Genomic DNA, 23,395 nt, shown 5'->3' with positions numbered 1-23,395 from the left:
GAGCCAGTAACATCATGACGAGGGGCAACTTCAGCACACAGCATAGTACCCACAGGCATTCAGGGAAAGGGCAGCCCACGACCTTAAAGCTCAGAACCCTCTGAAAGCTCTCACTGTTTCATCCTAGAAGGACACGAGCTAGAACTGTAGCGCAGAAGAAGGCGGGCCATTCAGGACAAGATAGGCAGCTGAGGAGCCGGCCCCACGGCCGAGTGGTTAAGTTCGCACGCTCTGCTTCAGCAGCCCAGTGTTTTGCCGGTTTGGATCCTGGGCACGGACATGGCACCGCTCATCAGGCCATGCTAAGGTGGCATCCCACACAGCACAACCAGAAGGACCTACAACTAGAATATACAACTATGTACTGGGGGGCTTTGTGGAGAAGATGGAAAAAAAAAAAGATAGGCAACTGAGACCCCAGCAGTAACTGTTGCTTCTATTGAAAATTATTCACTAGGGAAGAAAAGTGAAGGATGTTTTAGAAAGTCATTTTATTTAAAAAACAGTTAACACTTAAAAGTTTAGAACTTCAAGAGTTATCTTTCATTTTTATCTGAAAAAATGGTGACTTTGTATAATGCCTCAGTCATATATGTGGATATACATACATTGACATTTATAAATGCTCTTACATTCAAAGATGAGTAGTGTACTATAACAAGACAATTCAGGGAAAGAATTATTTTTTCGCAACCAAAACCCACATGTCTTTACAAGTTGTGTCCCCTTCATCATGCTTACCTTAGGAGCCTGGGTACTTATTCCAAATATGATGCTCTTGCTGAAAAAAGTACGGTATTAGAGTTCTTACTATCTAACTGCTTTCAGAGCCTGGGGTACATTTGGGAGGAAGGCATTGTTATTACTCTGCTTTTGCTACATAACAGACAACAAAAAAAAATCTCATTAGCACACAACAGTAAGCATTTATTTCCTGCTCATGGGTCTGCAGATTGGTGGACACAACTCCATGAGTCATCTGGAGCAACCCTGCTTCAGCCAATGGGGTTAAGTACAGGTCGTCTCCCTGTGCCTCGTTCTGGTGCCCAGGTCAGAAGGGCTTTGGCTCCCTGGGGCATGTTTTTCTTATGGTAGAAGGGTGGCTGCTCCCAGAAGGGCAAGCAGAAACATACAGTGCCCCTGAAGTACTAGGCTTGGAAGAGGCACCCTGCCATTTCTGTTCATATTCCATTGGCCAAAACAAGTTACATTGTCAAGGCCAACTTTAATAGAAGAGAGAATACTCCTTCCATGGAGAGAAGGAAGGAAAGAAAGGGAATATGTGCTGGAAAATGATCTAATCCACTGCAGTGGTCAACTCTTGATTAAGTTGCCATTCCAGAAGCTCATTTTATAAGTCAATTATTTGGCAAGTAAATTAATTTTCTTGTGGAAACAACATTATTACACAAGGTTTTCTAGTTAATTCTCAAACCAGCCAACTGCTCTATTGAAGCAAAGCAGTAATGGAACTTAGGCACCTTTTCTAACAACACTTCTAAAGGACAAAATGTGTTAAGACTTCCAGCTTGATATTCTCACACACCTCCATATCAGGCTAAGGATTTCTGCTCTGCATCCTCTTCCCGGTGCTAACTCATCAGTGGAGTTGTAGGGACAGAGCTTCCTCCCAAAATCCTCTAGCGACATGTCTTTGTGTCTTGAGCGTGTTACCACAACTTTTTTTTCTTCTTTCCTGTGTCCTAGGGATTAAACTGGCTGCTTCCTTTTCTAGTGCCACTACCTAATTTTCTCCTTCTTGGACTCTGAGAAGAGAGAACTCAGGCTCAAGAGTTTTGCTCCTGTCTTCCTGTCCTTTGGGAATTCAGCCCTTGTAAAGCTTTTCTCAAGATGTTTATTATTGTTACAGACAGATCATTCTAAGAACAAGTTCCTTCCCCTGCTTGCCCTTTGGCTGTTTGATTTTCAGAAGACACTGTCGGGAGGCTGTCATCCATGGACTGGTGGGGAGCCTCAGGATCGATAAGATTTCAGGAGACCCAAAAGTTCACCCGAAGTTATATGTAGAATTTTCTGTTTGTACGTGTTTTTCTAGGTCAGTAGCATTCAACAGAGCTTTAGAGTGGTCCCTAATCCAATCAGGACCTGACTAGGTGTGAGCTCCTTAATGGCAGAAACCGAGATTAAATGGAAGAGGTCTGCATAACCACGATAATGTGAAATCTTTAGATTACATAGAGGACTGAAATGCATAGACATTTCAGATACCCTTCTCTGCTATTTACGAGCTCCTGGAGGCAACGGGTGGGTCTTATTCATCGTTAATTAGTTCTTGCCACCTGCTAGGCACTCCAGAGGTGTTAGTGGAAGGAGAGGAGGAGGATTTAAGAACAAGATTACCTGGGATTGGAGTGGAAATGGACCTGAGATGAGGAAAACTCTAATTATGTGTCAGCCATTTGGGTTGGGGATTACTGCTTCAGAGTTTCACCTTTCTGTCCTTTCACCTTCTACCTGAACTTGAGGTGACAGCCTGGAATAGAGTTTAGTGACTTTAATTGAATCTAATTGATTCCTTGTAGGGCTGCTGCTAGCCCATATGGCACCTTGATGTGGATTAGAAGGAAGGCACCTTCCTCTGGGTGGTGCAGCTCTGGGGCAGGGAGCATGGCTTGCTGGTGGATTGGGATAATTAGGGTCTAGGTTTTAGCCCTTACTTGCCCCCTCCACCGAGCACCCTTGTTCAGTAATTACCCTTTACACCTGAACAAGGCAACCCCCTTCCAATCCCTGCTCATTGACAAAACTTGGGACAGAGTAAAAAGTTAGGGTGAAGACTCTGACTATAGCACTAAGTTTGCTGGCATTAGAAAAATCACTACTTAAACAAAGTTATATGCATGCTGCAATAATAATAATAATATCTTTTAAAGAACCTGGGTGGCTTGGAGAGAAATTCTGGGTAGATAACAGTCCACCAGCAACCCAAAAGATGTCGTTTCCTGAGGGGCAGTTTGTACATTAAGACATAATAAGATGAGTACTGTTTACATTTTATTTAGTGTCCCTTAAAATAGATAGTCATTCTCATTATAGACACACTTAGTACGTGGCGGTGAACAGATGTATAACTGTGTAAGCACTTTATTTAAATGGACGTGTTTTATTAGAATCAATTATTTTTTCTTTATGACAGAAGTGCTTGACATTTAATCCAGCCAAAAGAATATCTGCCTACAGTGCCCTGTCTCACCCATACTTCCACGACCTGGAGAGGTGCAAGGAGAACCTGGATTCCCATCTGCCGCCCAGCCAGAACAGCTCGGAGATGAATACAGCCTGACGTCCCAGCCACTCCCTTGAGCTGATCATCCGGAGACACCCTTGGTGGCTGATGGGTCCCCCTGAGTAAGCCCCACAGAGCTGCTGAGGATCACTGCCTGGACACCTTCTAGTTGCCGTCTTCTGGATGGGCTCTGCTTTCCAAGGAAACCGTCTAGTTTACTGTTTTGAAATCAATGCAAGAGTGATTGCAGCTTTATGTTCATTTGTTTGTTCGTTTGTCTGTTCGTTTGTTTCAAGAACCTGGAAAAATTCCAGAAGAAGAGAAGCTGCTGACCAATTGTGCTGCCATTTCGTTTTTCTAACCTTGAATGCTGCCAGTGTGTGAGCAATCCAGGCACAGCTGAGTTGTGATGTAACCTCTCTGCAGCTGCCAGAGCCTGATTTGGTACTTTCGAGTGAGTGTGAGTGTGTGTGTGTGTGTGTGTGATTCTTGATCTCTTAAAGTGTTACTTTCTGTAAACAACAAGAATAATTGAATTTTAAAGACTCAAAGTAACAGATAAACAGCAGGTGTCTATTGACTGAAGGTGATTCACCAAAATGGGCTTCTCAAATTAGAAAGTTGAGCCTATGTCCTCAGCATTTCTTTTCTGGCCAAAAGCAGTAAATTTACTAGTACTAAAAGTTTCACTATCTAGATGAAGTTTTATACACACAGCAAAAAGGAAAAAAAAATTCTAGTATCTTTTGAGACAAATTTGTTTTTAAAGCACACTTTCTAGTTACTCTTCAAAAAGCTGAATTTACTCATTATAAGTCAATGTTAACCTGTATAATATGCTTTATTGGTTTTTTTTGAAAAATACCCTAAGCTTTTCTTAAGTGCTGTAGATTTAGGGAGTATACCTCAAATAGGCAAAATTGTCAAAAAAAAAAATAGAGAAAGCCTTTATTTCCTGGTTTGAAACTTATTTCCTTTTTGTTTTTTGTTGTTATTGTGTTTTGTTTTTGATTTTAGGAATCTGTCAGAAACTGTTTCCTGTTTTGGTTTGGAGAGTAGTTCTCTGTGACTAGAGACAGGAATGCCATTTAAGTTTCCCACCTATTACACTGTACTTTTTCTACCGTGCACTGCCTTGTTTGCAAAGTATCCACTTTATCTATCCCCCCGCCTCTACTAGACATTACTACCATTACATAACTCATAACAGATTGCTTACACTGTTCCCACGCACCTCTTGCTTGCTTTCTTTCAATGAACCTTTCATAAACAGTTAGATTCAGATTATGGTTTATGGTTCCAATTCCACAATCCTAACAGAGTACCATATGTTCTCGCTCTAATGTGATCTCCTTACCTGGCATTCACTGTTTTTACCTAGGCAATGCGTAGAAGACTGGCTCTTCTCTAACACCAGCACATAGATTGCTTTAAACTGTTACTTAGTGTTTTACATTTTAATAGAATATATTGTCAGTGTAGTATCTGAGGGAACATCCTTAACTATTTTTTAGAAATACTTATTGACTCTGTAAGTGATCTTTTCTCCATCCCCCAGGCCAGGCTTGTTCCTAGTACCTTGTGTACACTCTTGCTCTCTGCAGAGCCAGCCTGACCTGGGCCTTGTGAACAGCTTTACTTTTTCTTTTGCCATGTTCTCTAAGTACTTTATAGTCCATGCCATCTCTGCTTTATATGTGGTTAGTGCTCACTCAGCTCTAGGAACCAGAAGACACAGAGATTAAGCATCTTTTGGGAAGTTTAGCCACCTTTGCTTTCTGACTCATGTTTTGAGTGCATGCAACAGTTAGACCATGTTTAGAGTTAGGGTTTTCAAAGAATGGACATTGCTTCACTAAGTAGAAAATGTTCCAGATAATGTTTATGCATTTTATCAAGCCTTACTGAATTCTTCACAGCTTAATATTGTAAATGACTATCTTGAGCAAGAGAAAAATTGGGAAATTTTTCTCCTTGAGAGCTTTTTGGGTTGGGAACCATTCTTGTTTAGTACATATATTGCTTAATATTGTTCTAATTCAGTAACTTAAAGAGCAGGAAAATTTTTCTAAAGCAAGATATGAATGAGAAGATGGGCCATAAGAGTGTTTTATACTTTCTTCATTGGGACAACATTGATTATGTTTTGTCATCCCCACAAATGCTTGAGATATAACGAATCCAGAGTATTCAGAGCAATGTGTACTTTGAGTCTCCCCTGGAGAAGTGAGTTCTGCCTGCTTTTCATGGGATCAAAATGCTAAGACATTTTTCCTGGGGCCTAGAAATTGAATTTTAAAATTCACTGCACTTGACTCATCATCTTTTGGTTAGTATCCATGGTTAGAGTGAACATAACTTGCGTTTGTGCTTTTGCAAAAGTTTTTCATAAGTTCGCTCAAGAAAAATGCAGCTGTTCTAAACTGGAATTTTTTCAGCATTCTTTAGAATTTTAAACAAGTAGAGAGCTCAACTGTTATTTCTAGCATATGCTTTTTGTTCATTTCTCAGTAGTGTTTATAAAGAAAACTTAAGGCACAAACATTTTGGCATTAGATACTTGGCCAATTATTGTCTGAGAGGGAGAATGAGAGGGCATCTTGGCATCTCTAAACTGTCCCCAGCTCTTCCATCGATGTGGTTCTTGCATTTGAGTGATTACTCTCTGTTTTATGTCTTTTACATCCAGGCTCACCACTTCTGAAATCCAGATCCCACACAGGCACCCTTGCCATCAGGACACTTTGAATACGAACAGAATATGAATAGAACAGAATACGAATAGAGCAGAATACAAACTTACTGAATACAGCTTATTCTTCTGTGACCTATGGTCTCAAACTTTGCCAAAAGCTAGGCAGTGGTTAGCTGAAAAGGTCACACTGCCCCAGGCTTATACCAAAGCAGATTATAGCAGTGAAAATAGGGTGACAGATTTGAAATTACACTTGAATTTCTTCCTAGGTCTGGTAGAAGAATGTGCCTGATAGTTTCTATACAATATTCCGTTCTGGCAGCCCAGCACTGTGGGAACTATTGTGCAGGGTGGAGTTGTAACAACCTACATTTAAAAACAGTAAAAGAGAAATCTGTCTATTTAGACATCATAAGCTATCATGTGGCAAAGGGTAATAAGGACCTAACCTTATAACACAATTCCCAGGAGCTTGTAAGAACCTAGTGCCTCCCATTTTGTCTCTCCTTTGAAGTGGATGGGAACTACTCAAGGAGCAAAGAACCTCTTTTGGAAGAAAGCTCTGGGCCATTTCAGCCCCAGTATTCTCATGATTTTCTCTCAGGAAACACACACTATGAAAGGCATACTTTGCATTTAGCCCCAGATGACTTACTAAAAATCATTCAAAATATTCACCTTAGAATAGAATCTCAGCCTTTTAGTCTTAAGTAAAAAATGAAAATTTTGGAATGCACAAGATGTTAATATCTTGAAGAAAACATGTACCTTTTAACAGAGAAATTTATAGTTTGACTCCAGAATGTGGTACTATCCTTCTTGCCGAGAAAAAAATTAAGTAGTACCAAACGTTTTGAACCTTCAATTATGTATTTAAATTGGGTTTTTAACGAACTATAGCTGCTTCTATTAAAAGTGGTGCCTATAAAAGTCAGTAATGGCAATTCTCATTCCGTCACGGAAGTTAAATCATGTAAGCTTACTATATCATAAACATTAAAATTCTTCTCTCCAAAGAATTGCTGCTTTTCTCTAAGTGACAACTTGACTGTTTTTATGATAAGCACATGAGAGTGTCTCACATTTTCCAAAAGCAGGTTTTTGTTGCATAGTTGGGCCTAGGAAAGAATAATGTTAAAACTTAATAAGGACTATAATGCCTTAATTGTGTTAGTACAGAAACTATAGAATATTTACCTTGGGAAGAAAATATTGAAATATTATAAATTCTTAGATATTGATAGAATTCAAAGGAATGCGTGTTTTACATTATGACATGAAAACAATGCCTTTATTTTGTAAAAATAAAAAGATTTCTAAATCTTTAAAAATCATAAAACAGTGGACAATGGATAGAAGAAATTCTGGAGAAAAGGTGTTCAAAGAAGGATAATTTCAAGTTATATATATTTTGAAGGATATATATTTTATTAACAAGTATATTGTAAGGATTTATATTAAAGTCATCTGGCAACTATGAACTTGAGATGTTCAAAACCAAATTTTATGGAAAAGCCGTTACAAACAGTTACCATTTCAAAGGCTGAGCTGAGCAAACGAAACCATCTGAATCCCTTCCTTGTTTCATGCGAAGCAGCAGCCCCGTCAGACTACACTTGTCACGCAAGCCCAAGAATGTCCATTGTGAAAAAATAAATTTTCTAAAGATGTGTTTCCTATGCCACCAGGATTTTTGAAAATTGTGAAACTCAAACCATTTATCACCTGCATTCAGTACATTCAGATATGTGCCGAGGAAGATAGTTAGCGTTCCTTCTCCACAGTGAGAAAACTTCTCGAGGCTGCCAAATGCCTGTCTAGCAATGTAAGTCCTCAGGTAATTGGTAATGGTGTTTTCCTCAAAAACATAAGAAAATAGTATCTTCATTTCTTACCAATGCAATTTTCAACCTAGTTTTGTTTCATACCTATATCTCAAGCATTTCTAACTTCTTATTTTTCAGAAAATAGCCAAAAATATTCCTTTGGCCTTTTCTATCTTCTGACCTTTGTAAACAACAGAAATATAGAAAGAGGAGGGGTCTGATTTTTAAATATTTTTTCGCAATTAGTTGTTTTGAGGTTTTTTTAATGAAGTATCAATCAGCTTTTCAAAAAAAATTTTTTTTTTAAAGATTGGCACCTGAGCTAACAACTGTTGCCAATCTTTTTTCTTCTTCTTCTCCTTCTTCCTCTCCCCAAAGCCCCCCAGTACATAGTTGTATATTCTAGTTGTAAGTGCCTCTGGTTGTGGCATGTGGGACCCCGCCACAGGCTTGATGAGCGGTGCCATGTCCTCGCCCAGGATCCAAACCAGTGAAACCCTGGGCCCCCGAAGCAGAGCGCATGAACTTAACCACTTGGTCACGGGGCCAGCCCCCAAAATGTTTTCTATTTCTTAGTATTCCCAGAGAGTTGGTTTAGATAAATGAATGGACTGCTATCCACATATTTATGTTTCCTTGTTACTGGTGCTCTGGCCTTCAAGAAGAAAACAAGAGCCACCTGAAAATACATACAGGTTTCTTTCAAGCCTCTATTTAAATACTGTTACAGCAATTTGAAGTTAATATGGTAGGAAAGGGAGGTGATTTTTCTTGCAAAAGTGTGTTTTAGAATTCTCACTGTCCTGAGAGATGGGCTTTCTTGTTTTACTCCAGTATATTCCACAAGGTGGCACTTTTGGCAGCAGGGATGCGGGGTGGGAGGTTGGAATCTGAGCAAAGCTACAAAGGTACTTAAAAACTCCCTTCTAACTTTATTTTTCTGCATATATTTAACTCTTGCCTAGTACTTGTTTTTCAGGATGATTAATAGTCTCATAATGTTCTGTAATTTAGATATTTTAGTTGTTAGGTAGGTTCTGAATGATTGCAAGTAAATTGTTCTTGAGGATGGATCATACACCCATTTTGATCATTTAAGTGCGTAAAGAAAGCCTAGTCACCCATTTATTAAAGGAACGTGTTTTGGGGGTACCTAATTACCTCACTTTTCTAGGTGTGGAAGTTACAAAGACGGACAGGCTTGTTACTAAAATGGCAACACTCATCTGTGAACAGGATAGTTTAGGAGTATAAAACTCCAGTGGCCCCAGCCAAGATACCCATGACCCCTTGTCTGCTGCTTTCCCATTCCTTACCATGGCGGCCTTTAGACATTGATTAAATTTTTAAATCCTTATTTAAAAAATTAGATGAACAAAATGAGTAATGCATCAGTAATTAGGTAGACAAAACTAAAACTTTTTTCTAAAGAATTGCAATGCTGAAACATGGCCCTAAAATACTAAAAGACCTGGATATTTTTACATTTGTATAATCACAAGTGTAAATTCACAAGAAATACTAATTCTTTAAAATTTTTTCTAAGTACGTGGTATAACTTGAATGTATCTACGTCTTTAATTTCTCCATTTTTGAAGTTCTTTCATAACTTTATACTATATATATATATGCATACAGTCATGTTTTAATTCACCGGTCTGCTCAGAAACCCATTATTCTCCAGATGATTTTAGTTAATTTTAAGAGTCCCTTTCCTCAATAGTGTCACTGAAATTTAGAAGGAGGGAAACTGTCGTATTTTTCAGTTTCCTTAGCACAGCATAACAGAAGGCAGTTTATTCCTTCCGAGTGGCAGAAACTCGATAGTGCCTGCTTAACTTTCCTCCAGAGTAGCCGGCAGGCAAGTCTCAGTAATTCATACTGAATCAAAATACCGCACACACTAGGAGCTATCAAAAGCTCTTTGTGAAATCGTCGGCTTCATCCCTCTGCTTAAAATCCCACTGAAGTAGATACCAGATTAAGCCCCTGAGTGGAAGGCCGATTTTCAAACCTCGAGTTTGATATCAGTGGGCCAATCTGAACTCTGTTTGTCCACGTTCAGTTCACTCCGCCTGAAAACCTTCCAGGGGCGCTGCACCGTCACCCCGCCCCTTTGGCAGTAGAGTGGCCGTGGGCGGAGCTGGCTGAGACCCGTTCGCCGATCGCCTGTTAGTGCCTGAAATGATGTACAGACCCGGGGGGGTACTGTCCGAGGTCTATGTGCCCTGCTGCTGTCTCAGAGACATCTGTTCTGCAATCTTAGGAAGTAAAATGTCCTTAGAAGCAAACAGATGTTTTCTGTGCATAAATAAGTACAACACAATTCTCCGAAAATTCGGGTATAAAGAGATGCTGCTCTGTATGAAGCTGTCTACCAGGCATCTCTCAAGCTCTAAGCTCAGCTTTTTTTTTTTTCTTAAGAGAAGATGTATAATTACAGGGAAGATGTTTTTATTTTTTTATTTTCTATCATTCTACATATATGATGGCAAAAAATATGCCTGGAAATTTTTGTTTGGAAATTTTATTTTCTGCTTCATCCTCAGTGGCAAAAGCTCCTAATTCTTTAGTTTCTAATTTCTTCCTTCTCGTTTTTCTTTGTCAAGTAATTAAAGGTATGTAAGCAAATTATCTCACGTAGTACGGAATTTTCCTATTTAGAGGAAGCTTTTGTGTGAGTTGTTTCTTCAAGCAGATAATCAACCCCTTCTCTATTTTAGTAGTCTGGATTGTCAAATGTAGGTTTTTTTAAAGAGGGCACATAACAGTATGTGTTGCTACCAAGAACTATGACTGTAGCACTAATCAGCAAGCATAGACCACACACTTAATTTCTAACTCTCTGTGGTTTCTATCCAAATTCCATTGATGTGCTTAGGTTACAGTCCTGAAGATACCCTTTGCCCTTACTTGAAAGTTTCTAATCTTAAGTTTTATGAAATGCAATAATATGTACTAGCTAGCAATATTTCTGTGATCACCAGCAACTTTGAAGTCTCTGAATAATGAAAATAGATCCCAGCCGTAATACATTTCTTGAAGCCCCCAAGTGTGTTATATATCTTCTCATTTTGGTCCTGTGTTTGCAACAATGTACACGTGAATATCATATTTCCTCACTTACTTTGTGTTCATTTATTTTCCTATGACCAGTAATAAATGTATTAGTTAGTACATGAAATCAATAGCATCAACTACCCCTAGGATGAGCACTTAACAAGGTGGGGAATGTCTATTTCAATTGTTCTACATTTGCATAAATTATTTCTATTATTATTCATGTATATTATTTATTTCTGAAGCACACTAGTCCTGTGAAAGTGCAACTGAAGGCAAACCGCATTAGGACTTGAATTTAACATTCATTATCATGATCTTGATGGAGCTAAGAAAATTAAAATTAGACTAAGCCCCCAAATAAGCTGCATGCAGTTTAACGTGATTAGTAGAATTTAAGTCTATAGATGTAGTGTTTTTGTGTTTAGGTGTTTTATCATTATGTAAAGGAATTAAAGCAAAGTATTTTGTAGTTGTTCTTTTGTCAAATATGCATGTAGTATAGTGTTAAAATACAGCAAAAATAAAAACTACAGATAAAAAAGCATCAGATACTGCCTTAATTTAGGAACTCTACCAGATGGCCACTAGAGTAGAGGCCAGGCAGAGACAGGTGCCTGGGCGGAGCCTCTGGTCTGGCCTTGAGAAGTGGTTCTCCTGAGTGCTTTAGTGCCCTTGGAGGTGTTGTGTGCAGTGGCAGCAATAGGTGGTCCTGTTGACAGGAGAGCAGTGTGAGAGTTTCCTGTAGAAGCAGAACTGTCAGCTTGTGCCTTGAGGCTTCCAGAACGTGTTAGATGGAGAAGTCCAAGTTTCTGTGCTTCAAGCAACTTGGTTTTGTACAGAAGCAATACAGTCTGGTAATAAAAACAAGGATTGCGTGTACAATAGTCAACAATGGGATTTTAACAACTAACAGTCCCCAACACCTCAAAAGCTTGTTGCATTTCTGGTATTTTAGGTTTTGATCTGAGGGTTAAACAGCAAGTGTTTGGTATAGAAGAGCAGTATGTGTTAAGAAAAGCACAATATCAGTTCCCGTAAAGTGCAGATTAGAACTAGAGGATTTTATAGGATTGTCATTTTTGAGATGTGTAAAAGCACGTTTTCACTGTAAAATGTATTTCTGTTTCTGCGTTCCCATAGGGCCTAGTTAAAACTTTCTTCTAGGCTTCAGCAAGGCTGTCACACCCAGTGAGCTTTTTTTTTTTTTTAACTTAGAAAATGTTTTAAAAGTAGGAAAAAAATCTTAATTTGAATATTTGACTTGTGGGTTTCTGTGTTTGAAATCACAGTTCTGGAGGTATAGAGATTGTACATGTGCATGTCAGCCACTAATCCAGGCTATGTGAACCAGCCCAGGATAACCAGTACTCACCTGTCCCCTGCATCCCTTCCTCCCTCCCTCTGAAGTGCTCCCTACCCTCACTCTGACCTGTCCACATGGCACTCTCCATCCTCCTCTGCCGCTCCTTGGGCGTCAGGGACATGAGGAGAGATGCTTTGGGCATCACAGGTGTGCCTACTCAGGCTTAGCCACTACCCCTACTTGACTTTTGGCTGGCCACAGTCATCAAGAGAAGATTCCTGGTGCTTGGCACAGAATACACTCACAACATTCAATCACAAATGCCCTCTAGCATCTTCATCTGTATCTTGATTTTTAAACCAAGTCATTCTACAGAGCATTCAGTTTTGGCTGTGTACAAAGAGAAAAACTAATGAAGAATATAAACCATGTTCCAGGCTGCTGTTTTCTATTCATCTACAGGCTATACTTTTACTGTATTTCTTCATACTTGAAACTCATTCTGCTATTTTAATATCAGGGTACAGATTTATAAGGGTGCATGTTCCTTAAAGGTGCAAAATTACTTTCATTCCGTTTGCTCATATTGCTACAGAATGCTCTGTTTTGGTGCTTTGGGTTCAGCAGGTCAAAGAAACAATGTGGAAATTCACTGCCTGGAACAGTCTTACAAGAATGTTGGCAGATGGCTTGGTGTTAGATACTGCTTCTGCTCTTTTCTCTGTACACAAGATGGAGAGTTACCACACTGGCCTGTCAGGTTCACCTGGGTGTCCTTCCTCACAGGGTACATAAACCCTGTGCTCTCCCCAAGTGTGGGCGCAGTGCGCCTCTCTGAAAGCAGGGACCTTCCTACATATCCCGATCATTTAGCCCTCAAAGAAAAATGGCCTCGGGTGTAGACAGCAGAATGGGAAGGACCGTCTCACTCTAACGACCATCTCTCCATTCCATACACAAAGCCCTCCTGAGAAAGAAAAAAAAAAAAGAAAAGAAAAGAAAGAAGGCTTACCTGTAAAGTTACCCTTTTCATAGTGCCCTGAGCTGAACGATCTTGCTTCCTTCCCTTTAGGTGGATGAAAATACAGGTCAGTTTATGTAGGCTCTTCCCACCTGACGCAGAAAATAGAAAAGTAGGTGTTTGTGTCGTGTAAAGCATGTAATATAATGACTACCGAAACTTACATTAAATACCCCATCACTAGCAATCTGTTTTAAAAAGTAGCTCAAGTAAGGGGGGCTTTGTGACCCAGGGTCTCTGGGGCCCGAGGTAGCCATTCTGGCGTGTGCCTTGCTGAGACTTCTTTGGAGAGAGAACTGCCAATGGTGACTCTGTTGCAATGGCAAAGAGAACATGTCAGAAAATTCAGAGGGTTACAGCTCAATAATCCTTTGGAAACTGGATGTCTTACTGGGTGCTAGAATGCAAATTTAGGTATTTATTGTCAGATAATGGAATTCATTGTTTTTTAAGAATTGGTGTTGAAATGTCACGTCCAGTTCATTGTTTTCACTTATGCACAAGCTAAATTGAAGCAAAAAGAGAAAATGGTTTGTATATTTGTCATACCTTTTGTATTTCTTACAATAAAAATATTGGTAGCAAATAAAAATAATAAAAACAGCAATTTTAAACTGCTTTCTTGGAGATGAATTGCTATTTTTTTTTTTTACTTTAATGTAAAATGAACATAATTGCAGTGAGTACAGTAAGGTATAATAGCAAGTTTTAGCAGAATATGTTTTAATCTTTGGTTTTAAGAGACTTTTTCAGGGCTTCAAATGTTTAAGAAAAGTAAACAGCTCATCGAGCTTAGAGCTTCAGTAACAAATATTTAGTAAGCTCTTATTGGTTGCTATGCTAAACACTGAAGACCTAAAAATAAGTAAGGCACAGGCATTCCTTTCCGAAGCTTATAGACTGAGACCATGAAAGAGGTTTGTGTGCCCACTTGCTGATAACCTAGAGATGAGCAAAGTTTTCACAACAGAAATGATGTTTGAGTGGACTCAAAAACAAGAGTCAACGTTTGCCAGTCCTACAAGGAGCAATACTATTTTATTATCCTCCACACTTTGAAAATACTGGTGACAATCCACTAAAGTGATTTTACAACCCCACTAATAGGCTATGACTTACTGTTTGAAAACAGTTAGTCGGGGGGCGGGGGTGGATATGTGGAGACAGGAGGTAATGTCAAGAAGGGTTTAATGTGCCATATAAAGGAGTTTGGAACCACTGAAGGATTTTTTTTCTGCTTTTTCTCCCCTAATCCCCCCAGTACATAGTTGTATATTCTAGCTGTGGGTCCTTCTAGTTGTGGCATGTGGGATGCTGCCTCAGCATGGCCTGATGAGCAGTGCCACATCCGTGCCCAGGATCCAAACCGGCGAAACCCTGGGCTGCCGAAGCCGAGGGCACGAACTCAACCACTCGGCCATGGGGCCAGCCCTACCACCAAAGGATTTTAAAGAGGGAGATAACTTCTGGTAATGTTTGCCCATTTTTTGTTCGACCACTTATATACTAGATGTGGAATGATAGATGAAGCAGCGCCTGGTATACTACATGACAAACCAAAAGTGGGACCATAGTTGCTGTCTGATACATATATTCTCTTTGTGTAAAATATTAGGTATTTTTAAATTACTCCTCCAGATTTCCCTGGGAGCTCTCATTAGGACTTGCCTGAATTTTTTTTAACAGGACTAAATTGCATCTAAATTTTAAAAATCTAGACGAAATATTCAGGAGGGATAATACAAAGAGTCAGGAATTTGGACTTTGTTGAGATATTGAAAGTTTGTAGTTTGTTAACAGGTCGGTCATAGCCATTCATGTTTCCACAAACTGTAGGCATCTACAAACGGGTTTGACTGCACCATTTTCTTCAAAGTGGTGTACTAAAAGATCCTTCAGTTATCTCTGGTTCTCTCTGCTGTGCACTTAGAGCCGCATTCCATTAAGAGCCAGATAGGCCGTTGCCACTAGTTTTGCCCTTTGGAGTGTCAGCCTAATTTACACTTCCTTGTTCTCTAGGAAGGAACTCCTCTTGGCAGGGATGGGCCCTGGGATGTCATATTTGTTCTGCAAACACCGTTTTCCTGGACATAGCAGATGAAGCAACCAGAGTATGCCATGGGATGTGGGACCAAGAGACTGACTGTGTGTCAATCTCTTACACATCTGTAAGTTCAGGGCTGAAGGCAGCCATGTTTCTCCTCATGTGCACAGAGAATCGTGGGGAGCCGATCTGTGGAGAGAGAAGGAAATGTGCAGAGACTGAATCCAGACAGCCTTTTATCTCCTGTTCTCTGGTCTCTGAAACTCCCCATATCCCTATGAGGAAGTCTGCCTCCAGGTTTGTTGGTTTGTTGGTTTGTTTCTCCACTTATGTAGCTCAAGTAAATTTCTATTCCTTGTGCAGCAGAAATCCTAATACGGTGGCCGCCTGGCTATCAGCACTGCAGCTTGCGGCCCCTGCTCTGTATTGTAGTTTCAAGCTATTGAAAAGCAAAGTGGAAGAATAGTGTCCTCATTTAAGCGTGGATAAGAGCAAAAATAGTAGGGCCTGCATTTTTCAAATTGGGGTTCCCAGAAACCTGGGGTATACAAGGGAGAATACAAAGCTCCCAATAAACGAGATCTGCCTTCCTCGAGTGTCACTTTTACTTAGAAGAGAAAAACATTTTTTGTTAAAGAAAGACGCTATTTTAAAACTGTATAAAAAAGACATTGTGGAATAGGATGCAAAATTCAAATATAGATGACTTAAAGGACATTTTATGATTTTATTTATTTTTTATTTATTTTTTTTAATTTTTTTTTAAAGATTTTATTTTTTTTCCTTTTTCTCCCCAAACCCCCCTGGTATGTAGTTGTATATTCTTCATTGTGGGTCCTTCTAGTTGTGGCATGTGGGACGCTGCCTCAGCGTTGTGGGTCCTTCTAGTTGTGGCACGTGGGACGCTGCCTCAGCGTGGTTTGATGAGCAGTGCCACGTCCGCGCCCAGGATTCGGACCAACAAAACACTGGGCCGCCTGCAGCGGAGCGCGCGAACTTAACCACTCGGCCACGGGGCCAGCCCCTACATTTTATGATTTTAATAACTGTGTAACACTATACCACCAGCTCCTCTCGGTACAATTCACTCCCCTGGGGAAAATTTTGAGAAGCACTGTTACAGCTGAGAGGAGACATTAGCACTTGGAATGGGGCCCGTTGTTCTAAATGCTGTACCTCCTGTGGTCTCCAGGATTCCTCACTGGAAAACATCTATTTTGACTGTGTATTCAGAAAGCTGCAAAGGAAAGTCAAGTTTACTCATATTCACTGAACATCTGCTACTGGCCTCAACTTTCAAAGAGCATCTGATACAGCAGCAGAAGCGTCAAGAGGCATTGGTTCAATAGTGATGGTTAGTAATAATAAATCCTCACTCCTACTTGTTGCATTTCATTGTGATACAGTGTTAGTTAACTGTAGGTGTAGCAAAAATGGCACTCTCAAGAGGAGAAGGGAGCCAATTAACATTCAGCAAAACCCCCAAGTGCCAGGCATTCTGGGTCATGCCATGCAAACTGTATCTTGTTTCATCAAGTCATTTTTATCTCCAAGTGAGAAGTAGATGATGTGGTCAGCTTCAAATAGTTCTGGAATAAGGCTACATATAACACATAAGAAAGAAATATGATTGCACGCTATGGGGTCTAGAGGTGCCTGGAACACAGTAGAAGTTCAATTAGTATTGAATGAATGAATGAATGAGTTTCCCCTGACGGGACAACTTATATGTAACTGCCAAAATAAAATTATTACGTTCTTACCATAAAATACCTAAAGAATACAAAAACTACCAAGAAAAAATTACTTGAAATCTCACCACCTAGATGAAATCACTGCTAATATTTTGATAATTTCTAGATACCTAGCTTTACATAGATACATGTAAAATATGTGAATACAATTTTACACCATGAAGATGGGTCCCATTCAATCAGTTGTGCTTTGGGATTTGGTCATTTGTTGCTTTACATGATATCCTGGATAACTTGTCATTTCAATAAATACAAATCTACATCACCATCTCTTATGACTGTATAGGGTGACTTTGTGTAAATGTACTATAATTTACTTAGCCAATCCTCTATTGATAGAGATTTCTCCCCACCATACCCCCAGTTTTCCCTGTATAAAACAATGCTTTCAAGAGCAGTACTGTGCCTGCGTCTATCTGCATGTGTCAACAATTAGATTTAAGTCATATGGTCAGTAGAAACTCATTCACTCATTCATTCAACCCCAAGTCAAAGAATGCCTGGGGCCACCAGCAGCTAAAAGAAGCAAGGAGAGATTCTTCTATAAAGTCTTCACAGGGATCATGGCTCTGCTGACACCTTGATTTAGGGCTTCTAGCCTCCAGAACTGTGAGAAAATGAATTTCTGCTGCTAAATCCACCCGTCCGTGGCACTTTGTTGTGGTAGCCCTAGCAAAATAATACAGTAATTTGATGGTGAAAGGACAATCTTTTCAACAAATGGTGCTGGAGAAATTGGATATCCATACGGGAAAAAGATGAACTTTAACCTTTACCTCACACCATGAAAAAAAGGTCATTCAAAATGCATCACAGACCTAAACATAAGAGCTAAAATTATAAAACTTGCAGAAGACATAAAAAGAAATCTTTGTGACTTTGGGTTAGGCAAAAATTTCTTTGATAGGACACAAATGGAAAGTTTATAAATGGCACTTCATCAAAGTTTGAAACTTTAGCTCTTTGAAAGACATTCTTAAGAAAATGAGAGGGTAAACCACAGATTGAGAGAAAAATATTTTGACAAAGGATTGGTATTCAGAAAAATAATCCACTTTTTTAAATGGGCAAAAGAGTTAAAAGGACACTTCACCAAAGAGGATAAAACACTGAAATGTGAACAATTGTATTGGTGATTAGGGACATGTAAATCAAAATAACAATACGCTATCACTAAACACATACTAAAATGGCTACAAATTTAAGATTTGACAACACCAAGTGTAGATGAGGATATGGAACTGAAACTTTTGCCGTTGATCTCACTAATGCAAAATGATGCAGCCACTCTGGAAAGAGTTGAGGAGTTAAAGTTAAACATACACTTACAATTCAATTCAACATATTTACAGTGTATTGTAAATACATTCTAGGTATTTACTCAAAAGAAATGAAAACAGATGTGCACACAAACACCTATGTCTGAATGTTCATAGCAGCTTTATTCATAATAGGCAAAAACTGGAAACAATCCAAACGTCCATTAAAAGGTCAATAGATAAGCAAATAGCGATTTATAAATACAATGGAATACTACTTAGAAATAAAAAGGAACAACTGTTGATACATACAACATGGGTGATCTCAAAAGCATTGTAAGTGAAAGAAGTCAGACACAAAAGGCTACCACTTATTTGATTCCATTTATATGAAATTCTAGAAAAAGCAAAACCATAGTGACAGAAAACAGATGAGTGATTTCCAGGGGCTGGGAGACAGGGAAGGGGATTAACTCCAAAAAGGCACAAGGAAACTTTTCGGAGAAACGAAAATGTTCTCTGTCCTGATTGTAGTGACTGTCACATGACTATATATTTGTCAAAACTTATCAAACTGTACATTTTAAACTGGTGAATTTTAGTATACGTAGATTATACTGCGATAAAGCTGACTTTTGTTAAATTAAAGGTGTTCTCTTTCAGGGCTAACAAAAGCCAACCTGACGTAATTGGCCAAGAACTTTTGTAGCTTGTGAGTCACCTCAGTAGGGATGGAACAAGAGGAGAATTATAGTGAAACAAAAATGCACTGATTCAGCTGAAGCTCTCATGAACATCGGGAATTTTCCTTTCTGGCTCATTTAACTTGGTAACTTCCACTGCCGTTGTCCATTAACACTATTGAACCAGGGGTTTGTTAAAGTGAGTGCTTACTTGGTTTTCATAACTCAAATTCTTTTTTTTTCCTTCTCCCCAAGGCTCCCCAATACATAGTTGTATATTCTAGTTGTGAGTGTCTCTGGTTGTGGGATGTGGGACGCTGCCTCAGCATGACCTGATGAGCAGTGCCGCATCCACGCCTGGGATCCAAACTGGTGAAACCCCGGGCCACCGAGCGGAGTGAATGAATTTAACCACTGGGCCATGGCGCCAGACCCTCAAATTCTTTTTTTATTTTATTTCATTTTATTTCACGGAGGTCATAATAGTTTATAACACTGTGAAATTTCAGGTGTATATTATTATTTGTCAGTCACCATATATATGTGCCCTTTTACCCCTTATGCCTATCCCTAAACCCCCTTCCCCTCTGGTAACCATTAATCTGTTCTCTTTATCCATGTGTTCCTTTATCTTCCACATATGAGTGAAATTGTACAGTGTTTGTCTTTGTCTGGCTTATTTCGCTTAACATAATACCCTCGAGTTCCATCCATGTTGTTGCAAATGGGATGATTTTGTCCTTTTTTATGGCTGAGTAATATTCCATTGTGTGTGTGTGTGTGTGTGTATATATTACACCACACCTTTATCTGTTCATCAGTCGATGGGCACTTGGGCTGCTTCCACGTCTTGACTATTAAGAATAATGTTGCAATGTACATAGGGGTGCATAAGTCTCTAAATAGTTGATTTCAAGTTCTTTGGATAAATATGCAGTAGTGGGATAGCTGGGTCATATGGTATTTCTATTTTTAATTTTTTGAGAACTCTCCATGCTTTCTTCCATAGTGACTGCACCAATTTGCATTCCCACCAGCAGTGTATGAAGGTTCCCTTTTCCCCACATCTTCTCCAACATTTGTTGGTTTTTGTCTTGGTAATTATAACCATTCTAACAGGTGTAAGGTGATATCAAATTGTAGTTTCGATTTGCATTTCGCTGATGATTAGCAATGCTGAACATCTTTGCACGTGCTTATTGGCCATCTGTATATCTTCTTTGGAAAAACGTCTGTTCATATCCTCTGCCCATTTTTTGATTGGGTTGTTTTTTTTTATTGTTGCTGAGTTGTATGAGTTCTTTAAATATTTTGGAGATTAACCCCTTGTCAGATATATGATTTGCCAATATTTTCTCCCAGTTGGTGGGTTGTCTTTTCGTTTTGATCCTGGTTTCCTTTGCCTTGCAGCTCTTTAGTCTGATGGTCCCACTTGTTTATTTTTTCTTTTGTTTCCCTTGCCCGAGTAGACATGGTATTTGAAAACATCCTTCTAAGACTGATGTCAAAAGTGTACTGCCTCTATTTTCTTCTAGGAGTTTTAAGGTTTCACATCTTACCTTCAAGTCTTTGATCCATTTTGAGTTAATCTTTGTGTATGGTGAGAGATAACGATCTACTTTCCTTCCTTCGCATGTGGCTGTCCAGTTTTCTCAACACCATTTATTGAAGAAACTTTCCTTTCTCCATTGTATGTTCTTAGCTCCTTTGTCAAAGATTACCTGTCTGTAGATGTGTGGTTTTATTTCAGGGCTTTCAGTTCTGTTCCATTGATCTGTGTGTCTGTTTTTGTACCAGTACCATGCTGTTCTGATTACGATAGCTTTGTAGCATATTTTGAAGACAGGGATTGTCATGCCTCCAGCTTTGTTCTTTTTTCTCAGGATTGCTTTTTTGTTGCCCCGTATGAATTTTAGGATTCTTTGTTCTATTTCCGTGAAGAACGTCATTGGCATTCTGATTGGCATTGCATTGAATCTGTAGATTGCTTTAGGTAGTATAGATATTTTAACTATGTTTATTCTTCCAATCCGTGTGCATGGAATATCCTTCCATTTCTTCATGTCATCATCAATTTCTTTCAATAATGTCATACAGTTTTCATTGTGTAGATCTTTCACCTCCTTGGTTAAATTTATTGCTAGATATTTTATTCTTTTGTCCCAATTGTAAATGGGATTGTATTCTTGAGTTGTCTTTCTTTTATGTTCATTATTAGGGTGTAGAAATGCAACTGATTTCTGTAATTTGATTTTGTACCCTGAAACTTTGCTGTAGTTGTTGATTATTTTTAACAGACTTCCAATGGATTCTTTAGGGTTTTCTATATGTAAAATCATGTGATCTGCAAACAGTGGGAGTTTCACTTCATTGCCTATTTGGATTCCTTTTATTCCTTTTTCTTGCCTAATTTCTCTGGCCAAAACCTCCAGTACTGCATTGAATAAGAGTGGCAAGAGTGGGTGCCCTTGTCTTGTTCCTGTTCTCACAGCAATGGCTTTCAGTTTTTCCCCATTGAGTATGATGTTGGCTGTAGGTTTGTCATATATGGCCTTTATTATGTTGAGGTACATTCCTTCTGTACCCATTTTATTGAGAGTTTTTATCATAAATGGATTTAGATCTTGTCAAATTCTTTCTCTGTGTCTATTGAGATGATCATGTGGGTTTTATTCCTCATTTTGTTAATATGGTGTATTACATTGATTGACTTGTGGATGTTGAACCACGCCAGTGTTCCTGGTATAAATCCCACTTGATCATGGTGAATGATCCTTTTAATATATTGATGTATTCAGTTTGCCAATATTTTGTTGAGGATTTTTCATCTATGTTCCTCAGTGATATTGGCCTGTAATTTTCCCTCTTGGTATTGTCCTTGTCTGGCTTTCGGATCAGGGTGATGTTGGCCTTGTAAAATGTGTTAAGAAATGTTCCATCTTCTTAAGTTTTTTGGAATAGTTTGAGAAGGATAGGTATTAAATCTTCTTTGAATGTTTGGTAGAATTCTCCAGAGAAGCCAACTGGTCCTAGGCTTTTATTTCTGGGGAGGTTTTTGATTACTGTTTCAACCTCTTTACTTATGATTGGTCTATTCAGCTTCTCTTTTTCTTCTTGATTCAGTTCTGGGATGTTGTATATGCCTAAGAATTTGTCCATTTCTTCTAGATTGTCCAATTTATTGGCATAAAGTTTTTCATAGTATTTTCTTATAATCCTTTGTATTTCTGTGGTATCTGTTGTAATTTCTCCTCTTTAATTTATAATTTTATGTATTTGAGACTTCTCTCTTTTTCTTACTGAGTCTGGCTGAGGGTTTGTCGATTTTGTTTATATTCTCAAAGAACTAGCACTTAGTTTCATTGATCCTTCCTGCCATTTTTTTGGTTTTGGTTTCATTTATTTCTGCTCTCGTTTTTATTATTTCTCTCCTTCTGCTGACTTTGGGCTTTGTTTGTTCCTTTTCTAATTCTGTTAGGTGTAGTTTAAGATTGCTTATTTGAGATTTTTCTTGTTTGTTAAGGTGGGCCTGTATTGCTATGATTTTCCCCTTAGGAACACTTTTGCTGCATCCCATATGAGTTAGTATGGTGTATTTTCTCTTGTCTATGGTGATTTCACTTGTCTCCAGATATTTTTTAATTTCTCCTTTGATTTCTTCAAGGATCCATTGGTTTTTCAGTAGCATGCTGTTTAGTCTCCACATATTTGTCACTTTCCCAGCTTTTTTCTTGTAGCTGATTTCTAGTTTCATGGTGTTACAGTGAGAAAGAATGCTTGATATGATTTCAGTCTTCTTAAATTTGTTGAGGCTTGCCGTGTTTCCCAACATATGCTCTATCCTTGAGCATGTTCCATGTGCACTTGAGAAGAATGTGTATTCTGCTGTTTTTGGATGGAACGTTATATATATATAATAATATAGTTGGTTAATATATTGGTTAATATAGTTGGATGATCACACTGGCTATTGTCTTCAAAAATGAAAGCTCTATGCCTCCATCTCCAGTCTAGGAATATGCCCACCCAAAGAACAGACACTTGGGTTTGTGAATTGGGTTTCTGTGTCTCTCTCCCTTGTTGAAATTCTTAAGTCTCCACACAACAACAATGAAAAGTATATGAAATTCAACTATATTATTAAATTTGAATACAGACCCAAGTTCGTCCAAGTGTACTTAATGTTAAAGATACTATTCGAGTTAAAATCTTTGAATGCTGTTTGAGTTGACAATCCCTCCCCAGTGAATTACTATTATTATTAGGCCTTCACTATTTAAAGCTTTGCCTTTCATCAATGCTCGTGTTACTCCCTTGTTCAAAAAGGTTTGCCTGCAGAATAAAGTAAAATTTCTTCCCTTGATATTCAAGGCCCTTTGCCTCCAGCTCCGATACACCTTTCCAGCCTGGTTTCCCTTCTACTACACGTGGTCTATGCTGCCGCACCTGACCGCATTGCCTTTCTTTTTACTCAGGCTGTTCCCTCTGTTTGAAATGTCC

General features: G+C 38.9%; 1 protein-coding gene across 3 annotated transcripts in view; it reads left to right on the top strand.

Annotated features, from left to right (window-relative positions):
* CDK6 (cyclin dependent kinase 6) overlaps window positions 1–8,058 on the top strand; it is a 229,189-nt gene extending 221,131 nt beyond the window's left edge. For all 3 annotated transcript variants that reach the window (XM_046670350.1, XM_046670349.1, XM_046670348.1), the window contains exon 8: window positions 3,158–8,058. In XM_046670350.1, coding sequence (XP_046526306.1) covers window positions 3,158–3,304 — 147 coding nt within the window. In that variant the 3' untranslated portion in view covers window positions 3,305–8,058. The remainder of the gene's footprint in view (window positions 1–3,157) is intronic.
* The last annotated feature ends 15,337 nt before the right edge of the window (window positions 8,059–23,395 follow it).

The sequence above is a fragment of the Equus quagga genome, chromosome 8, assembly GCF_021613505.1.
Source record: "Equus quagga isolate Etosha38 chromosome 8, UCLA_HA_Equagga_1.0, whole genome shotgun sequence".
NCBI classification, from domain to species: domain Eukaryota; kingdom Metazoa; phylum Chordata; class Mammalia; order Perissodactyla; family Equidae; genus Equus; species Equus quagga.
The sequence above is the reverse complement of the archived record's forward strand: the minus strand, read 5'-3'. Positions and strand labels throughout refer to the sequence as shown.